General features: G+C 37.3%; 2 protein-coding genes across 2 annotated transcripts in view; one reads left to right on the top strand and one right to left on the bottom strand.

The window, feature by feature from the left end:
- The window catches only part of NEUTE1DRAFT_77530 (uncharacterized protein), a gene marked incomplete at both ends in the record, with an annotated part of 7,555 nt that extends 3,513 nt beyond the window's left edge, over positions 1-4,042 (bottom strand). The window contains 3 exons of the mRNA XM_009850230.1: positions 525-2,260; positions 2,320-3,853; positions 3,905-4,042. Of these exons, the coding sequence (XP_009848532.1) occupies positions 525-2,260; positions 2,320-3,853; positions 3,905-4,042 (3,408 nt within the window). The remainder of the gene's footprint in view (positions 1-524; positions 2,261-2,319; positions 3,854-3,904) is intronic.
- Positions 4,043-5,304: 1,262 nt separating this feature from the next.
- NEUTE1DRAFT_98592 (uncharacterized protein) lies at positions 5,305-6,757 on the top strand (the record flags this gene model as incomplete). The annotated part of the gene is made up of 4 exons (XM_009850229.1): positions 5,305-5,616; positions 5,674-6,002; positions 6,104-6,216; positions 6,714-6,757. The coding sequence occupies 4 exons, from the start codon at positions 5,305-5,307 to the stop codon at positions 6,755-6,757; spliced, it is 798 nt and encodes a 265-aa protein (XP_009848531.1).
- Positions 6,758-21,311: the final 14,554 nt, after the last annotated feature.

The following is a 21,311-nucleotide window of genomic DNA, read 5'->3' as shown; positions in this document are numbered from 1 at the left end:
TTCTCGCCCCCATACGTCGACTCCCCGTAGCCGTTGAACTGACCTTCCAGGTAGTTGGGAAGGGAATCATCTCGTCCCACTCAGGGGTCATGTACGTGTCCGTTGCAGGGCATTGCAGTCTGTCGAGGTGGTACGTCTTCTTCAGCTTGTCGGCCGTCGTCAAGTCATCGGCTTCTTCGGCCTCTGCAATCTTGGCCCTCACTTGGGTCTTGATATGTTTGATACGTTGTGGTGCCATGAAGTTGGTATAAGTCGCGTATGACGAGTCGAGTCCGATCTTCTTCAAATGGCCTTGGGTGTCGTTGCCTCGTCTGAGGTCCTTGAGCTGGGCTAGGACTTTGATCATGGCGGTCAGACTGTTTTCAGCGAGGTTTTTGGGGTGGTATTCAGTGAACCTCTCGGTGAAGCTGGTGTGGTAGGTTGGCACATCGTCCTCATACTCCTGATCACCGGGGTTCTAACGAGAAGAGGTTTACCTATTAGTATAACGGTTGTCCTGGGGTTTTCGTGGTGAGGGAACTCACAATGTCACAGATGATCAGCTGATCTTTCTCCACGGTCAACACAGGCTCACTCCCCTTCACTACGCAAGTTATGCGCGCCTTGCGTAGGATGGGTAGCTTCATGCTCTCCCGTTGCGCTTTCAAGACGATCTTCTTGATATCGTCAAAGGTATTGGTCGGCACATCCGGAAGAAACTCGGCACACGCGAGACGTTGGACATCACGCCAGTCGCAACTCTTATTTTCTGTAACTCCTGATAACGCATTGGGTTCCTTGGCTGCCAACGTGTATAGTCCGTTGATGAACGAATCGAGAACCGAAGTGAAGGCAAGAACCGAGGTATACGAGCTGTCGAGAGCAAGGAGCAACAAAATTGCCGCCACTCTACCAGTGTCGCCTTTCTGTTGTTGCAAGACCTGTTGAGAAACTTCCAGACCGAGCTCGCTCATTGGGTTGTTGTCGCCGGCTGCAGATCTCCAGAGCCATGATCCAACACTCTGGAGCGCCCGTGTGAGACGGAACTTCTTCACTTCGGCAACGTTCCCCTCGTTGAGCGTCAGGTCGAAGAGGAAGCTTATTGAGTCTTTGAACATCTTGCGCCGTTTTGGAAGTTTGGTCTCGTCGGCGTTGTACGAAAAGTAGAGATGGCAGTTGGTGATATGCTGGTAAATCTCGTTCTCTGAGTACTTCGCATGCAGGTTCTTTTCCGACTTCACGAGATGTCCGAATCCAAGAAAGTCAGCAACATACCGAGTGACAACGGGGATGGCAAAGTCTCTGGTGACATCGAGCTGATAGATCGGGTCGACTTCCGAATTTTTTTGTCCCGGTTTCATCACGACAGATCCACGCCTAATGATATCTCTCATGAGGTTGGTGAAGTATGTCATCAAGTCGTCGGTATCAGTGTCAATCTCTTTCCGGTGTTCGCCGTGTGACTTTCTACCGTTGGCCGTGTCTTCTTGTTCGCGCACAGCCAGAACCTCGGCGACCTTGGCGGGGAGAATCTCGGGCTCCAGACGGACTGGATGGACAATGTTGTCCGTATCGTCTGTAAGGACTGCCATGATCTGACAAGGATCAGTGAGAATTTTGGGCTCGACAGGCTTGCGAGGATTTGAGGCTGAAGTGTCGAACGTCTTCGTGACCGTTGCTGGTCCGGACCAGTTTCGTTCAGACTTCTCCACAGTATGTTTAATGGCAAAGTCTTTGTCGTAGCCCTGCGCCGTTGCGTACTCGGCATTCTTCTGGGCTGTGTAGAAGGGATGGAAGAAGCGGACCGACGTGCTGGGGAACCACTCCGGGAACGACCGTTGCAGAAGTCGATGGAACACAGAGCTCTTGAGCACATCGTTATCTGGGGTTACCTCCTTCATACCCCAGGAAGTGAGCGAGTTCGTGTTCCAATCAAGGGTGTAAAACCGATCCGACCGCACGAGAGTGATAGCATCGGAGAAGATGGCGGCCCACAACGCCGAATCGACGTCACTTGGCCCTGGATCTGCACTTTGGCTCGCGTCCGACTCGCAAAAGACACCAGGATAAAACTCGATCTTATCTGGGTGCTCATAAAGGTCCCGGAGTGCATTCTGAACCTCAACACAGCCTGAGACACTCTCAAACGTTTTGTGACGCTTCATCCCGAAAAACTCACGGAAGTCGTTCAGCGTTCCAACTCCCCACTTGCGCGCCTGGAGGATACCCATGACCTCGACGGCTTTCAGAGATCGAGGTACGTTTCTGGGGCCAAAGTTCGCTATTCCAGCCCATGTTAGCATTAATCCAGCAAACAGAATTGGCGGTTTGTGCACTTACAGATTGGCTCGTCCATCACCTTGGTGAGGTGGTCTACCATTTGCTCATCATTGAACAGCTTGGTGATGGGGTCACGCTTGAAGGCCATCTTCTTCCTGGCTTCGTCTTCGTCCTTGTTTTTGAGTCCAAACTCAATATCACAAGGGTTGACGGGAGGATCATTCTTTCTCCGCTCCCGCGCCTGGCCCATCTCCATGAGGAACTCCTGTAATCCCATTTCCTTTGGGTTCCAGTCTGACCTTGAATGCTTCTCAAAGTACTCCTCCAGATAGTTCTCAAGGTATTCCTCGTCGCCCCGCGAGATGGCGCAGTGGAACCGATAGAGCAGGTTGAACTCAACCGTTACCTGGTTGCCCAGGCCCCGCGATACCTCCTTGGCTTCCGATTGATTCACTCTCGGATCAAGGGTGAAGTTCGTGTCGTACTGGTGGAAGCCCATCAATGCCCTGAGGTAGTCGTGAATGGAGACCTGGATGTAAAGGCCGCATGTGATTAGCCGAGCGGTGTGGAAAAGGTCGTCGTCCAGCTTCTTCCAGGCTGCGTCGTAGCTGTCCTTGAAGGCTTTGACTTGCTTTTCGTCTGGCTGGACCTTATTGATGAAGATATCGAGGGCATTCTCCGCATCTTGGTACTCCTTGGTGCGAACCCGGCCGTTGCTCTCAAATACCTCGTTAGCATATATGAATCTCTTCAGGATTTCCTGGTTGTCGATGTTCTCCAACAGGCTATCTTTGTCAAAGTATTTCGCTGCCGCGATAAACTTGGCCTCCCGGTATTCTCTGGGGACTGAAAAGCGGCCGTTTTCGTTGATGCGCCGAAGTTGTGTTGCTGCGTAGTTGTGGTACCGGTTGTACATGACCAGCATGATACAGACTCCCGGCGGTTGACGAAGCAGTCGGTCCTCTGCAAAGGTGTCTGGCTTAAGCAGGCCAAGGCCATACGTTTCATCACGAACCTTGCGCTGCATCTCCTCTGTGAAGCCGTACAGTGGCGACAGATCGAGGTATGACGACGTATCAGAGATGTTCTTGTCGTTGTCATTGGTGCGGAAGAGATCGTGGATGATGATGGTGGCATGGTATATGAGCATGCTGGACAAGCCTGACTGACTTGGACGGCCATTTTCCTCTCTTGCCATTAACTGGTCGAAAAGGTCTCCTGGATCTGGCAAGGCTCCGAGTGGATGAGTCTTTGCAGGTACAGTTTTGGCGTAAGGAGCTCCGGCTTGGCCGAGGTGTGGGTTGATGGCGCTGTTGAACTTGCCATCGGCGGTCCGGTACTTGAAAGCATCGCCCAAGTAACTCAAGGGTGGGTGAAGCATGCGGTCGTACTTGATCTTGACCTGCTTTTCGATGATATCGGCCCTGGCTACACTGTTGTTCGACACGGCTGCCAGCAACGATGCACCAGCTTTGATGTCGAGGCGACGTTCTTTGAGATAGTTGACCAGGACTGCCACAATGCTGGGTACGTTCTTGAGCTCCAGGATGCTCTTTAGGTCGTCCAAAAGCCCGACCTTGGAAACAACTTTATTCTGCAGCGAGTTAGTTTCCAGGCCACAAAGGCTGGTGTACCTTGAACTCACCCCAATCAGTGTATCGCCGTGAAACCCGGCCAAATACTTTTGCGTGCTCAATGCCTCGTTCAAACTCTCCAGTCGAGCATTGTCAGAGTCTTGGATGGCATGCCCCCGCAGAGGACGTTGCACATCGGACGAAGACATGATGCTCTTGGTGTGCAAAATCCAGTTGGAATACAGAGACTTTGGGCGGCCGGAGTGAACCTGAGAGCGAGAAACGACAGGCTCGTAAAAGTCTCCCTGTTCAGCTACATCAGAGACCAACCGAGTGGACGATGAGCTAAGGTTTTAAAGGCTGCAAGTCCGTCCTGGTCAGGCTGAGGAGTTGTTTGTTCACTTTCAAAATACCTAGCGTCGCAGATACGACATGACATCGAAAGCCGCGTCTCACAAAGGCCACCCAGGAGTACATCTACAACATATTCATCGTTATACTCGTACCCTTATCGTATCAGGCTATCAACACCCTTTTCGGATATTCAAGTCTGCATTTCCGTGGCGCCAACAATCTCATGGCTAATTATCCATTGGCTTGGTGTGCAGGACAGTTCCGGTCTCAGTTTTCGATAACTCGCGAACAAGCCAATGACCGAACAATGTAACACTCCTGCATTCAATGCAGGTCGCCGATACTCTGCACTGCCCACAGTGTTGTTGTGTCGGCAGTTGTGGTTGAGAAAAAGCATTGAGGAAATTGGGTTAGTAGCGCGTACCTTGTACGCAGTCTTTCTCGGGCTTGGTCGGAATGATAAGCTGCAGGTAAGGGGCGCAAGTTGACGACAAGCTGAAGTTGACATGGCCCTCGACGTCGGCCGTAGGTGGCACGGCGACAGCTTGACTCTCCATGCGCCACGAAAGTTGGGTATGTACGCCTAATCACTTGTCAATTACATGCGGCCCTGAGTGTGAATGAGTGCAATAGATGAAAGTTTTGTTCAAATACCTTACCGAATGCCAGGAGACGTCCTTGGTCAATTCCTTTTAGTGCTATGGAGCCATGGGATGGTCCCGGATGGCCTGTTGTTCTCCTCGAGAAACTCCAAGACCTGTGCGTTCATGTTGGCCGGTACAAGAAACGCTCGATAGATCCATTTAAGTCCTCCAGTCCGTGGCAGAATATGGCGGTCTGTAAACCAGTCATACCAATGGTTCCAGGCCTCTGTTCGAGTGAACATCTTTGATGCTTTTACAGCTTGCTGGACCACCGGGTATCTGTCTCTTTGATATAAGCCAAAAGCGGCTTCGATCTTGCCTTGACTGATTGGCGCATCGAGATCGGTTTCGTCTTCCATCAGTGTCCAGAGCTTATTGGTGAGCACAACCACGTCTTGCACTCCCGTGTTCCACCCTTGGCCCGTGTTATAAGTCTGCTTGTTAACAGCATCTCCGACCAGGACAATGCGGCCATGGTAAAAGTGGTGAATCAGACCTTCATGGAGGTCAGTCAGATAGCAAGATGTTTGCGCTTGGTAAAGGTCGTTGAGTGTAAGCGTGGATGTGCAATGGGCATGACCAAGTTCTTCCATGAAGCTCTTCATGTCCTGCTCGGTGTACCGTCGTCGTTCCCGCGTTGGCTCGGGCAGCTTCTGGCTGAACATGAACCATGTCTTCTCGGAGCTGGCGAGCAGGAGCGACGAAATTCCGCTCCCATGCATATGCCACTCATCGCCGGGTTTGATTCCTGGTGGCGGGCTGACTATGTGGCCAAACACGCACCGGTACGTCGCGACAAACGGCTTCTCCTCGTTCAGGGCTGCCTTTGACGACTCTTGTAGTGCGATACGACGCATGCAGTCGCGCACTTTGCTGTGGGCTCCGTCCGCCCCGACCACAATGCTGCCCCTCTCCACGCTTCCGTCGGTACACGAGACCACGACCCCCTCTTCAGTCATCTCGATAGTTTTCACCACTTTGCCGGGGAAAAGATGCTGTCTGATCTCATCAGGAAGAGCACCATACAGCAGTTGCATCAACTCGGGTCGATGCACCATAACCCATCCTGTTCCATGGCTACATCATCATCACTCGGTGTTAGCTGTATCTGCCCAGGAGTAACTCAGACTGCACGCTTTCGGTGCCTTACAATTCAGAGCACCACCCATCTGTGTCGAGAGTCGAAAAACGGGCGCCCGTCACTCGCCACCACCGTCCCGGGGCGCATGTGCCTTCCAATTGCCTCCACCGCCTCAAGGAGACCAAGCTGAGCCAAGAGCTTCAAAGTGTTCGACATGATGGCGATTCTGGCCCCTCCTGCTTCGGGTACAGCAAGGGCATTGTTGCGTTCGAGCAGTACGAAATTGATGCCAGCTCGATAGAAGGTATGCGCTGCCATCAGTCCAACTGGACCACCGCCAATAATGATGGCACGGAGGCGATATGAGGGTGTCATTGCAGGATTGTCAAGGGGGCGAAAGTTATAAATCTGAGATCTGCTGCCAGCATATACCGCACGAAATGGGTTGGACCGCTTTATACTTGACAGAATGTTTGATATCGATCGACCAGGTGACCAGGTTGACCCGTTCTGGGTCGCCGGCCATGCTTCACAGACATGCGAGTCTGGGCGCCAGATCTAATGTGCCTTAGGATGCTCATATCAGTTGTGTCGGACTGAAGAGACTGTACGACGCTGACTGCAGAATCATAGTCGCAGCACAGCAGGCACATGCCATACTTCTCAAAATATATGGCAAGAAGGGGTGCGTCCTATTCGCGCAGTCGGGGCCGCTGTCGGTACAAGCACACCATTATTTTTCAATTTCCGGGATTCCATAGTCCTTCGTCTGTAATCGTATATATCATATTACGTAGACAGTGATCGACATTATCGAGGGCCGACAAGATAAGGATGACTGGTAGAAAGTCGTGGGTCAAACATTTACCGGCCTTATATACATATGGAAAGTTGAACTTATGCATCTTCGGCCTCATGGCGCAACGGTAGCGCGTTCGACTCCAGATCGAAAGGTTATCCGTTCAAATCGGGTTGGGGTCAGCTGTTTTGTTTTTATTTTTATTTTACATTATTTAAACGCCCAGCATACTAAGAGTACTATTCAAAGGGTTCTACGCACTAAAGGCGTGTTTAGACGAACCGGATAAAGTATAAGCGATTTATAAAGTTATATATAGGTAGCTCTTATAGAGTTTAAAATAACAAATAAGGAGGAAGAGGTTCTATATTACCGCTTTTTCCCAATCGATTTTGATACCCTTAGGGGGGGTTGGCCTTTTTACAATCAAGCTAGCGCCCAGCTACAAGCTATTTGTAAGCCCGCTGTAACCTCTAAGCACCTAGAGTGGGTACGTTAACATAGTTATACAAGGGGGCAACTACTTAGTAAAAGAGGGGGTTCTAGTAACAGCTATACGCTTGATTACTACTTATTTTATCTTTTTATCCTTCTTTTTATTTATTATTAATATTAGTTTAAAAAATTATGATATTTTTTAATATCGCTCCCTATAGCTATACCTCGAATTAATATCGGGAGCGTTAAGGTTGTTTGTACGTAAATAGCTATATAGAGAAACTCTATCCGTACGTAGAAAAAAAAGCCAACTTCAATAATACTTTTCTAATACTTACAATTATAATAGAGGATTATAAACTGTATTGTAATTTTTCCTTATTTTTTTCTTTAATTTACACTACTTAGTACGTTAAGGTAAGTGCCTTTAGCGTTGAAAAATCCTAGGAGATACGAGGGAAATATAAATAAAATAACAAAGATATTAAAAATTTAAAAGGGGCTAAAAATGTAATCTAGCCAATGTATAGCCTAGTAATAGGAGTATATATTATAGGACTAGCCGTAACTGCCTAGCACATACACGGCTCCTACTATAGGCAGTCGAACTTCGTATTACGCTATTACCGCTATTGGCTAATGGTACATTACGTATATATACACGTACGCGAGCCTGTGCTTAGGGATTCAGCCTTCGTACCTCGCCCTATATCGCCAAACCTATATATACCTCTCTTTCCCTCTCTTCGTGCAATTATACAATTTTAGCCTACCCTATACTGATTACTTTATTCTATAATAATTAATTATTCCTACTATTACGCTGCGAGCGTACAATCAATTAATTGCCGCTATTGTAAGTATTTTTAATACGCTTACGATTATCCTATTATACTATAATAATTTCCAGTTATATTATATTATTAAGTTCGATTCCGAATTAACTTTATTAAATTGTACTACAATCCCCCGCGCTTATAAAGTAGTACGCTTCTTTTAATTATAAGGTAGTACTATTTACCCTTATATTAATTTAATTAATCAATATTGTCCGTTACTAATATAAACGTTACTATTTCTATTATCGGTTTAATTATTGACCCCGTAAATGAATAATTGTTTGATAACCTTATAAAGGTATTTAATAGTAGCCCTAACCCTAGCGCCCCAATTAAATAGAATATTCCTAATACTACTTCTAAATTTACTGATTACTCTACTTTCGCTCCTACAATTATTGTACTTACCCGATTCATTCGTTAGAGTATAATTAATACTAATACCTTTATTACGGCCGCCAATGATGCGTTTGAAAATAGGAATATACTTATTATTATATTTATTAATAAAATCGCCCTTTTTCAAAAGTAATCTACTATTGCTTAGAGTAAACTAACTAATTCCGACTTTGCCCTTAATATTACTAATAAAACTAATAGTAAATTTAACAAGGACTATACTACCAACCTTCGTAAAAAAATTAATACTATTAAAGAATTGAAAAAAACCGTCCGCTAATATACGGATAGTAACCTGGCGGACCCTTCCTAAATTATTAACCCGGATAATAATACTAATATTATATTAACTCCGAAATTAAAAATTAATAAAGACTCCGATATTTTTACCGGCGAAGGTAATACGGCTGTTAAATATACCGAATTTTACTACGCTTAGCGTACTAAAATTGAATTATATTAATTCTGAAATACTTAGTACTTTAATTAGGATGAGTACTATAAAGTCGCTTAAGTATTTTAATACCTAAGTAGTATTGTTTTCTATACTCTATCTCCCTAAGTAATATCAATACTAAAGGAGGCTGATAAGGATAAGTAGAAATGGAAGACTAGCAAATTCTTACTTACTTACTTTAATACTAAGTACGATCGTATAGATTCTACCCTCGAATTGCGTTGCGAATTCGAAACTCTTAAAATAATTAAAAACTAAAAGTAATTCAATTTTAAGGATAAATTTATTACCCTCGTAGATTACTACAAACTAAATAACTCTATAAAAACCTATTACTTAAAGATGAAGGTTACTAATAAAGTCCGTAATACTATCGCCTATTAGTAAGAATTCCCTACCCTTGATAATTATAATAAATGATTTACTGTAAGAGGGCAGCCCGGGGAAAGTTGGCAGTCGGGACGACTAATGGGCAAGCACTGGCAAGCCCAACAGGGCGCTCAACTGCCCGCACGTTGGGGTATAAAACCCAACGCCGCGGAACCTCTAGACAGTAGTTAGAACATTAGACAATCAATACCATTAGATCATTTCCATAACCAAGGGCCGTTCATCTCACAATGGTGCCCAATAACAGTTGATGTGAACTGTTCATCCTATACTATACCATTGGATTTCTTTTAGAAATTATCTCTTTATTAACTACGCTTCGCTCGGCCGCTGCACTTCGCACTGCGAGCTGTATGTTGGTTCCCGTACCGCCGTTATTTAACCAATTAATTATTATTATTTATTAATGCTATATTTAAGATGGATTTAGCTGACCCGGCGACTATTAGAGATTTGCGCTATGTATTGGATTTTATTTATCTAAACCTACGCTTTCGATAGATCGGACGGCTAAACCAATTAAAACGTGAAGTATTTAACCGAATTATTGCGATTCTACCTCCTCCCGACGAGAATGCGTCGATCGCCTTATTATCTATAATGCGGTTAATACATTAATTATAATGAGTACCTTTAGCTTCCTATCCGGAAAATTGGACTTTTGATTATTATGTTCCTAAACAACTCTTTAATGTAGCACTCAAGCTCGTACCGCCGCCTCAACCAACCCCTCCTACAATCGAACGAGACGATAAATACTAAGATGATTAACCGGTTATCGAATAGTAACCGATTATTATACCTCTCCCTACTATAAAAGAATAAGACGATAATTAATTACCCAATTATATTAATAATAAGCCGACTGTTCCCTAATACGATAACTAAAACAACCAGACGCCCGAAGTTATTAACGAACCACTCCTCGAATAGGGTACTAGTAACGATCGTCCGGTTGAACGATAATAACCTCCGTAAATTAAATAAAAACTACCAACTTTAATTATACTAGTAGAATTACCTCTTCTATATCTATAGTTCAATAATTAATAGCTCGAATAGTTGCCGGTGACTAATATTAAGGAAGATGATTGACTAATTGATAGAGGGTAAACGCCGATTATATTGTTTAAATTCGATGCCCGCAATTTTTTCGACTCTACTAACGAGCCTTTCTCTTCCCCGGAGATCGACTCCTTCCCTTCCCCGAAAATCGACCCCGTTATCGACAATAAGAATTCGTAACGTCCTAACATTAATATAGAAATGGTGGGAGGAAGTATTGTTGAAATTGAGCCGTAGAATGTACTATATAATATTAGTATAGTAGATATTAGTAATCCGCTAATACTATTTAATTTATATAGGTTGAATTTAGTCTAGAATCCCTATAATCGTTAACCGTCGGCCGAATTAGATATCCTTATACCCAATGTACTACCTAACGCAACAACGAATCTAATTAATCGTATAATTTAATATTTAGTAAATATTGGATTCCAATAGACTTCCCTGCTGGTGATGCTAGAGTAACCTTTAGTATACTTATTATTGTAGAAAATTCAAAGTAGAGCGGTAATTATAATTTCCTCCGATTTAAATTCGATTTCCTTTAGTAAATCGAATAGTACTCTAGAAATTATACTAATAAATTGAGTATTATGGCAATCATCCCTCGTGAAAATTAGAAGGAGTAATTTAATCGATCCGCCGGTTACCGGCGTAATTAATTTAAATTTATTAACGGCCCGCTATTAATTACCTCTAGCCGATAATAAGCGATCGTTATTAAACCGAACGATATTATTAGAATCTCCTAAGAAGGTACCAAGGCAGAAGAATTATTGAATTCCTTCCTTACTATTATAAAATAAATTAAGAGGCGTTTAATTAATAACGCTATTAAGGCTATTAAAATAGTAGAAAGGGAAGGTACCCGCTAGAACGAAATCCCTTAAATTAATCGAAACCCTAGTCCTAAATATTAATCTCCCTTATCCTTATACCCTCTAGTATAAATTGTGAGGCCCTCCTGGTATTATATTCGTACTATTATTAAAATTATTAAAGCCCTACTTACTAATATAACCCTTATTTTCCTCTAATATCTTTAGATTACCTCCTAGAAATTAATATATAATTAAACTACCTTTTAATTCCTAGTCAATTGGAGAGTAACTATATAAGATATTATAGAGCCTACTTTATATACTCCGTAGGCTCTAAATAGTTATTCAACGCCGCCGTTAACTAATTAAGTGAAAAATTAGTAAAATAAGTTCCGTATAGGTAGATAATAGTAGTAATACTACTATTAAAGATGATAATTATAGTAAGAATATTAGTAATAATAATAATATTACTATAATCACAGAGTTGGAAATATTGAACGTTGATAAAAAGCTCCGCTATATTATATATATTATTAGAGCTACGGGTAAGATAAATAATAATAAATTCAAAATTATAGCTAATCGTTTCGCTACTTCCCTTTAATCTATTATATTTAGCGGTTAGAAAATTTCAATAATCGGATATCTCTAGCCTAATGCTAAAGAAAAAAATAGTAATACAGGAAATAATTATCTTTAGAAAAAAGATAGAGTCTATATTACTTCGCTGTATCTTTTTATTAAGACTATCCGAAATAATACTGTCGACGATAATTTTAAGGCCAATACTCTTCGAAAGAATCTATATTAACTATTTATAGGTAGAGCGAAGGTATAGTATATAAATTAATTCGATACGAGAATCCGGACAGTTATAAAATAGAGTCTAAATAGTTAGTACGTTGCGATTTTTATACGTTAGAAGATGCTCCGCGCTTAAGTATTAGCTAAATTCGATATATTAGAATATTTATATAAGGATTATCGCTTTGGAAAATTATTTTATAATATTACAATAGAAGTTTTTTACTATTCTAAAAAGTTAGATAAGAAAGATGGGGGTATATATATAGCATATATTTATAATTATTTATACTCTAGTTTGAAGTATTTAGTCGTCGAATTAATTAATAATATAATTTTAGACGAGTAGTTTATTTACTTAAACCGTCGTGTAGAAATCTATTAATTTAAAATTATCGACGATTTGGGCGGTTATAATAGTAGCTTTAATAAGTGAATATTAGGGGTTAAATTTGAAGGTAAGCTTCTAAACATTAAAGCTATTAAGGCCGTTAATTTTATTAAATAAGAAGACATTGAAGAATTAGATGCCGTATTATTACGAACTTAAGCGATAACAAGGGGCAACCAAGCCACCGGGACACTACAGCCACGCAGAGGTGGGGCGGTGCAACCATAAGGACTAGTAAGACAAATAAAGGCTCACACCCGAAGGAAGCTCACAACGTAAGCCTAGCTCACTAGTGAACCAAGGCCACACAGTAAGCTCGCTCACAAAGTAAGCCAACACCATCGGTGAACCATCACTATAGACACTCAAGGACAGGAAGTCCAGGACAGACAGGATAGTATAAAGAGACGATTAGAAAATTCAAATTATTAAATAGTTCGATAATAGTCAATATAATACAATTTAATTATTATTATTAAAACTAGTATTACGTATATATACTTATTATAAACCTTTTCGCTTTACCGAATAATATTAATAGTCTTATACCTTTAACTATCTTACTTAGGTAAATTAAATTACTATTCGTTATATATTAACTACTCCCTTTAGCTTATTTTAAATAGTAATTGAAAGTATTTCTTTGCTTTATTATATCTACCGCCGGAAACTACAACGACCTTACCCACTAGGGTAACCCCGCGAACCTCACTATTATATATTAATAACTCAAAGTTATATAGGATCGCATCCGCTAGTTCGAAGCTCAATTCGAAGCTGGATCCAGCGCCTTCGAAGCGAAGGCAAGAAAGGACACCCCGCCTACTAACCGTCCTAAACTCAAACTAGCCGTACTTAAAGAATTCGATAGATAGTAGTCCGCCCTTACGGGATTTCTAATCTAAATATAAACCTATCTCTATTTTTATAGAGATCGATTTAACTCTAAATTTAATAAAGTAATTTATACGGGAATTAAATTTATAAATAGGGCCCTTACCTAGTACGAGCCTATCCTCAAAAACTTCTATAAGAATAGAAATAATACTTCGGACTTTAATAAGAAGATTCTAAATAACTATAACGAATTTACTAAGGCCCTTACTCAAATTTTTAGAAAAAAAGATAAAATTCGTCGGGCTTAGGAACGTTTAACCTATCTTCGATAAACTAAATCTACCTTAGCCTATACTACGTTTTTTAAATAAAACGCCCTCCGTAGCAATATTAATAACGACGGACTAATATAGCTATTCTATAATAGCTTCAAAGAAAGAGTAAAGGACGAACTCTAAAAGGAAGATCGTCCCGAAACTATTAATACCTATATCGATATAGCTATTCGTATTAATAATCGGTTATTCTAACGGGAATAGGAGAAAAAAGGAAGAGCAATTTCCTTCGTTCCTTCCAAATCTAACTATACTAATACTAAAAAAAAAAGGACCTAGAGAATTTATCTTTCTAAGACTACCTACTTAAGACCTATAAAAATCGATATAGCCTAAGCTAACTAAAGCAAATAGAACTTTTTAAAGGTTAAATATTTTAACTATAGTAAAATTAAATATATAAAAAAGGACTATTGCGCGCCCAAATAATTAAATTAAAAAAAAACGGAAATTACTATAGTAGAAGGAATTAAGGTAATCGAAATCGCTAACGCCGAATATAATTAAGACAATTTAAAAGACGCTATAAATAGGGCTATAGACTTCAATATAGAAATATAATAGAAGGCCGACGACAAATATAAATAAAAAGGACCTAATAAAGAAGACCCTAAAGAGGAAGTATAGGACAATAATATACTCTAAGTACGGACGTACCAAACCCTAATATAAGAAGAAATTAATAACTTCCCCAATACCGACCGAACTCTCCTTACAACCGTATACGTAATAAATACTACTCCGCTACTAATTTCGCCCCTAGCATTTATACCTAAAGGATTTAACAATTACAAATTCATTAATCTATACTAATATAAATACCCTAATTAGGGCGCCGGAGGATACTAAACAGAGCCGTAATAGTTCTACCTAAATAAAGGAAAAAAGAATAAAAAATAGGAAACCTTTTAAAAGAAACGAATAATCATTATTAAAAGGAAACTACAAACTACCTAGGAATAAACCCTAAAGCTACTCAAAATATACCAACCGATTATAAAAGATACAATATAAATGCACCCCCTTTATTTCACCTATTACCGAATATTATAATTCCAATATATTACCTATAATTATCATAAGTACTATAGAAAAAAACGGGACAACCGTTTCTAACCTATTAAGAAATTAAATTAGTAAAAATAACCTAAACCTATTACATATACTTTCAACAAAAGTAATTCGTAAACTACCATTATTATAAACAAATAATTCGTATTGAATTTATATCCCCTTATACGAACGGACGAATAATTAATATCTAGGAGATTTATTATACACCCCCGCAATGTTTATATTTACTTAAGATAGGGAGAGGTAGACCCCTAATAATGATAATACCTAACGTCCAATTGCCCTATTTATATAAAATAGAAAATATAAGCGTATAAAGTAAAAATCGTATACTATATCCAATAGATTAATATAATTAAAAGTACCGAGGATAAAAAAGCCGCCTATTTAGTATAGTTATAGGAATACTATTTACTAAAAGAGCCCGAACCTAAGGAAGAGGACGCTTTTAATAACTACCGCTAAGAATTGGGAAACGGCTTAAGGCCTTTAAAGAAGCCTAGTAAAAATTAAATCCTTAAACGAAACGGATTATCTAACGATACAACCGTTAGAAAAATAAAATCTAAAACCCTATAGCGCTTATAAAGGTCGCCGCTATAAAAAAAGGGAAGGAGGATTAGCAATTTAAAATTATAACCTACTAAAAGAATTACTAAATTTTTATATTAATAGATTCCGGAACTTAATTGAATTTTATTTTACCTCAGTTTATTACCTAACTAAGGATTTCTTAGAAGAAGAAGAAAGTTCCCTTTATAATAAAAGGGCCTTTTGAAATATAGATTGTAAAATAGGAAATATTACTACTCCCTATTATAATAGAAGGTAAGACAATCGAAATTAATTTTAATATTATTAAAATAAGGCTATTTAAAAATATAATCCTAAGGCACCTATAGTATACAATATACAACCCAAATATTAATTAGAAGGAAAATAGCCGCCTACATCCTAGGACGTACCTAACTACTAATAGAAAACCCGGAATACAGAAGGAAGTAAATTAAGGAAGCAATATTCCTACAACCCCACCGCAAGTAGTACAAAAAGTTATAATCTATACTATTAATAAAAGCAATAAAATTATAGAAGAAGGATTAATAACATTAATAGAAGTATTAGTAATTAATATTCAATACAAATTCAATTATTACTAGAACTAATAGGCGGAGAAACCGAAGATAATAATTCTAATAGAATATTAAGGACACCCGGCTTTCGTTAATAAATACCTTAAAGGACTACCGCTATAAAGATTATAGAACTATAAAATTAAATTTAAAGAAGGAGTTAAATTTAAATTATTTAAAGTATATTATATTAACGAGAAGCAAAATATAGAATTGAGGAAGTACTTAGACGAAAACCTAAAATAAAAATACATTCGAGAATTTATATTACTAGTAAAGTACCCTATCCTCTTCGTACCGAAGAAGGACGGAAAACTACGCCTTTATATTAATTATAAATAATTAAATTAAAAGACTATATAAAATTATTATCCCTTACCCTTAATTTTATATATTCGAAGTTAATTAGGAGGAGTATAATACTTTATGCGCCTTAATTTACCTATTACCTATACTTATATCCGAATTAAAGAAGGAAACAAATAGAAAATAGTATTTTATATACCCTACAAATACTATGAATACTTTATTATACCCTTCGGATTAATTAATATACTTACAATATTCTAATCCGTTATTAATTATACAATTCGACCCTACCTCAACAAATTCGCCATTTACTACCTAAATAATATCCTTATTTACTCTAAAACTCTCGTAAAATATAAGGAATACATAAGGAAAGTACTAAATATACTATACAAATATAAGCTCTTTATTAATATAGAGAAAAATAAATTCTATATAAGAGAAATTATATTTCTTAAATATTTAATTTTAAAAAATAAAGTTAGGATAGAACTAAGTAAGGTAGAAGTTGTATAGAATTAATTAATGCCTAAGAATATAACCGAAGTCCGTAGATTCCTAAGGTTTACTAACTTCTATTGTATATTTATATAGGACTATAGGAAGATCGCTAAATTATTATACGAATTTACTAGAAAAGAGGCCGTTTTTATATAGGGAAAAACGGAAGAGGAAGCTTTTACAACTATTTGCAACGCAATTACTATAAACCCCGTATTAAAACTTCCTAATTTAAGTAAACCCTTTAAAATTGAAATTAATATATTAAATTATACTATTAAAAAATAATTAGAATAACGCAACGAACGTAGGAAATTATATTCTATAACTTTCTTCTCGAAGAAGTTAGAAGGACCCCGTCGCAATTACTCTATTTATAATAAGGAATTTTTAATTATTATTAAAGTATTTTAAAAATAGAAACTATACTTCAATAGAATTACGTACAAAGTATAGGTCTATACTAACTATAATAATCTTCGGTACTTTACAATTACGAAGGTATTTAATAGCCGTCAAATATATTAGGCCGAATTCTTATTAGAATTCAACTTTAAAATTAATTATAAGAAGGGATTAAAGAATATTCGTACCAATACACTAAATAAACGAGTAGACTATATAAAAGACGCTATAAAAGCTTTTATACCCTTATTCTAAAAGTAACCGGATAGATTATTCATATACCCCCTACAAAAATAAGTAAAATACTATACTATTTATAGGGTTAAAATATAGGACCCTAGGTTTTATATTACTATTATTACTTTAGAGGAACAATAGAAATAGGAAAATAATTAAAAAAACGGAATCGTCCTCTAGAATAATAAATTATAATACTATAATAAGGCCTACGTTTAGCCTAAATAGTGCGAAACGCTTATTATAGGGATATATACGTCTAAAATAGGAGGATATATAAGTATTATTAAAATTATAGTACGGATATAACAATACTACGACTTTCTAAGAATAAAAACCGAAGTAGCTCGAATATTGCAAGCCTATAAATATTATAGCAAAACTAGGGTTATAAAATACAAATTATATAGATTCCTTGAACCCCTAAAAGTTGTAGAAAGGCCGTAGAATTTAGTAACTATAGATTTCATTACTAAATTACTATTATTTATAAATATTATAATAGGAATTACTTGTATTACTATCCTAGTAGTAGTAAATAGGCTAATTAAATAGAACTACTTCTTACTTTATAAAGAAATATAATTAGTAGAGCAATTTGCAAATATAATCTATCGGAACGTTACTTCGGTATACAATTATCCGAAGGAATAGATTATAAATAGGGATACTAAATTCGCATCCAAATTTTAGTAAGTATTAATAACCAAATTCGGTACTTAAAATAAAATATTTATAATATATTACATATAGACAAATAAATAAATAGAAAGAATTAATTAAATTATAGAATAATATTTAAGGAATAATATCAACTTCAAATAAAATAATTAGGTAGAACTACTACCTACAGCACAATTAGTATATAATACCTCCCCTACAGAAACTACTAAAATTTTACCTTTCTTTATAAATTATAGGTATAAACCGGAGCTCTTGGAAAGACTAGATACGAACGTTCCTAGGGCCTCAATTAAGGCCGAAAAATTATATATACTATACAAAAAATTCAAAGAAGAACTAGAATTCGTTAAATAAAAAATAAATTACTATTTCAATTTAAAAAGGCTCGAGGGACCTCGCTTTAAAGAGTGGGATAAAATCCTTTTATCTACTAGGAACCTTAAGATAAAGAGGCCTAATAGAAAATTCGATAACCGACGGGTAGGGCTATTTAGAATTAAGAAAAAAATCTCGGATATAGTATATTGATTAAATATTCCTAAAATTATAAAATTAAAATTATACTTATTCTATATCGTATTACTAAAACTAGTACCTAAAAACGTACGAATTAATATACAAACCAATATTAAAGACGAGGAAGAAGAATAAGATATAGAATAAATTTTAAATTTAAAAATAGAGGAAGAAGAATTAGAATACCTTATTAAGTAGGAAGGATTTAACCCCGAATATAATATGTAGGAATCCGTCAGGAATTTAAATTATCCTAAGAAATTAAAGGAATTCCACCGGAGGAACCCAGATCGGCCGGGGCAATAGAATTGCCTAACTAAGAAGCAAGGAAAGCCGAAATGTCCGTAGAAGCCCAATTAAACCCAAGTACAAAGGTAAAAGAAATAGTAAATTCCACCTACTACTCTCCGGACCGTATATTAACCTATTCCTCTATACGCTCCTCCGCTTCTAGGATATCCAATTCCTCTAAACTACGCAATAATAATACCCTACCCTTCTCTACAAATTCCCTTTACTCTTATTTTACATAAGCTAATTAAATTACCTACTCTTTTACCTCCTCTAAAAGAATCGTCCTCGCTTTAGATATATAATTGTATTCCACCGAAATACGAGCTATTAGCTCCGGATTAATAAAATATTAGTAAAAACAATAATAAAACTTATATTCGGCATTAGTATCCCTACCAATATAGGGACGAATATAGCGGATATATTTACCGTACTTCATAGACCTATCGACCTTTCAGTAAACAAGACCCCGCTCGGAGCAATATATATAAGGTATAACAATATAACTAAACTTCTTAATATTAATTATAACGATTGGTATTTAGCCGCCGACTTGGACGGACGCTTATAAATATAGAAGGACGACGATATAATAGGCGGATAAGGAGAGAAAAAGGAAAATTTATTATATTTAGACTAATAGAGAATAATACTAGAAATAAAAAGAGATTAATGATTAATAAACCATCGAGGACGTTAGCTAAGGAGGGGAGGTATTATATTACGAATTTAAGCGATGATAAAGAGTAACTAAACTACTAGGATACTATAATTACACAAAAGTAGGGTAGTACAATTATAAGGATTAATAAGACAAATAAAGGCTTACGCCCGAAGGAAGCTTACGATGTAAGCCTAACTTACTAGTAAACCAAGGCTATATAGTAAACTCGCTTACAAAGTAAACTAACACCATTGGTAAGCCATTACTATAGATACTTAAGGATAGGAAGTCTAGGACAGACAGGATAGTATAAAGAAACGACTGGAGAACTCAGATTGTCAGATAGTTCGACAGTAGTCAACACAATACAATTTGATCATCATTATTGAGACCAGTATCACGCACGCATACTTATTATAAACCTTTTGGCTTCACCGAACAGCACTGATAGTCTTATACCTTCAGCTATCTCACTTAGGCAGATCAGACTGCCGTTCGTCACACGTATTATAGGGAAGATATAATAATTAGTACGGTTACTGCAATTTATCTTCTAATTGCGGGATATCTTTTAATTATACCGACGGTTACCGGAGGCCATCCTCTTTCCCTATTAGTTATAGAAGTTCGTTATTTAACGGATATTGTACCGGATTATTATATCGCGGATTATTATTTTGTAGATATAGAAGTAGCTTATTATTATATTAGGGAAATTTATATAAATATTGTAGTTTATTGGGAAATAGATATTAGGGTTTATTGTGTAGGTATAATAGCCTATTGACTAATTAGCGTAGTAGTTTATTTAATCGAGGCTAGCGTCGGTAGAATCGTCTATATTAATATATTTATTATTAGTACGTTAAATTTAGCCTACCCTATAATAGCGTTTATATTATTAAGGATATATGTAAGACGTATAGAGAAATAGATAGGCCCGACTCTAAGGGAGAATATTTTAAGGGCTAAAGTTTCGAAGAAGTTAATTAATATTATAATTCGGAGGAAGAGGAAGTCTTTTTAGCTATCTATTCGTTAATAAAAGGTAATATATTAATAAATATCCTTATTAATACTACTAAATCTAATATTGATTCCGGTTCTACTTATATATTATCGTACAATATAAGTCGTCGAACGTATAGAAAGTGTGATGAAGTTTTTCCTATACGTAGTGAAATATTTACCTACGTTTATACGAATTTATATATTAAACTAAAATTACTAGGTTTAGAATCCGAACCTAATTAAACGAATTAATTACTCCTACGAATTAATTATAGCTCGGTAGGCCTCGTAATAAACGGTATTAAAGGTAATAAAATAGTAGAAGCCTTTAAAGTAGTAGAATAAGCCGACTAAGGTCCTTCGAAACTATCGAATAACCCTATACAATATAACTATTTTTAAATAAAGGTTCGCCTATAATTGAATAGTAATAAATATCCCGTTTGTATAAATACCGTTCATTCTAGTATTTTAGTCGATAAGTAATAGATTAATAAGAGTCCGGATATAAAATTCAATAATTCCGAAATAAAATTATTTAACGTCGTTGATAGTCGCATTATCTTTACTAAACGAACGATATTTACCTTCTTTATTAAAGGTACTATCGATAACTACTTAATAAAATAGGCCTTTATACTAACTATATAGGTAATTAAAGGGTTGGCGGCGAAACTATTACTAGGAATATAATAAACTTAGCCAAACTAAATTATAATCGATTCCTTATTAAATACTATTCAAATTCTAATATAAAGTAATATAGTGGTATTAATAAATTGTATTATTAAAATAATCCATCGAAAGGTATTAGCAACGTACAATATGATTATCCCATTATATTTTAAATATTTTATCCCTATCGACTTTACGTATATTACTAATAAATTACTAGTAGGCGTTCTAAAGGAATATATCTTTGAGGCTAGATACCCTTATATTCGAAATTACCTTTTCAATCCTAAAACCCATAAATTTATTAATATTATC

This window comes from Neurospora tetrasperma, assembly GCF_000213175.1.
Source record: "Neurospora tetrasperma FGSC 2508 unplaced genomic scaffold NEUTE1scaffold_1, whole genome shotgun sequence".
Taxonomy (NCBI): Eukaryota; Fungi; Ascomycota; class Sordariomycetes; order Sordariales; family Sordariaceae; genus Neurospora; species Neurospora tetrasperma.
The sequence above is the reverse complement of the archived record's forward strand: the minus strand, read 5'-3'. Positions and strand labels throughout refer to the sequence as shown.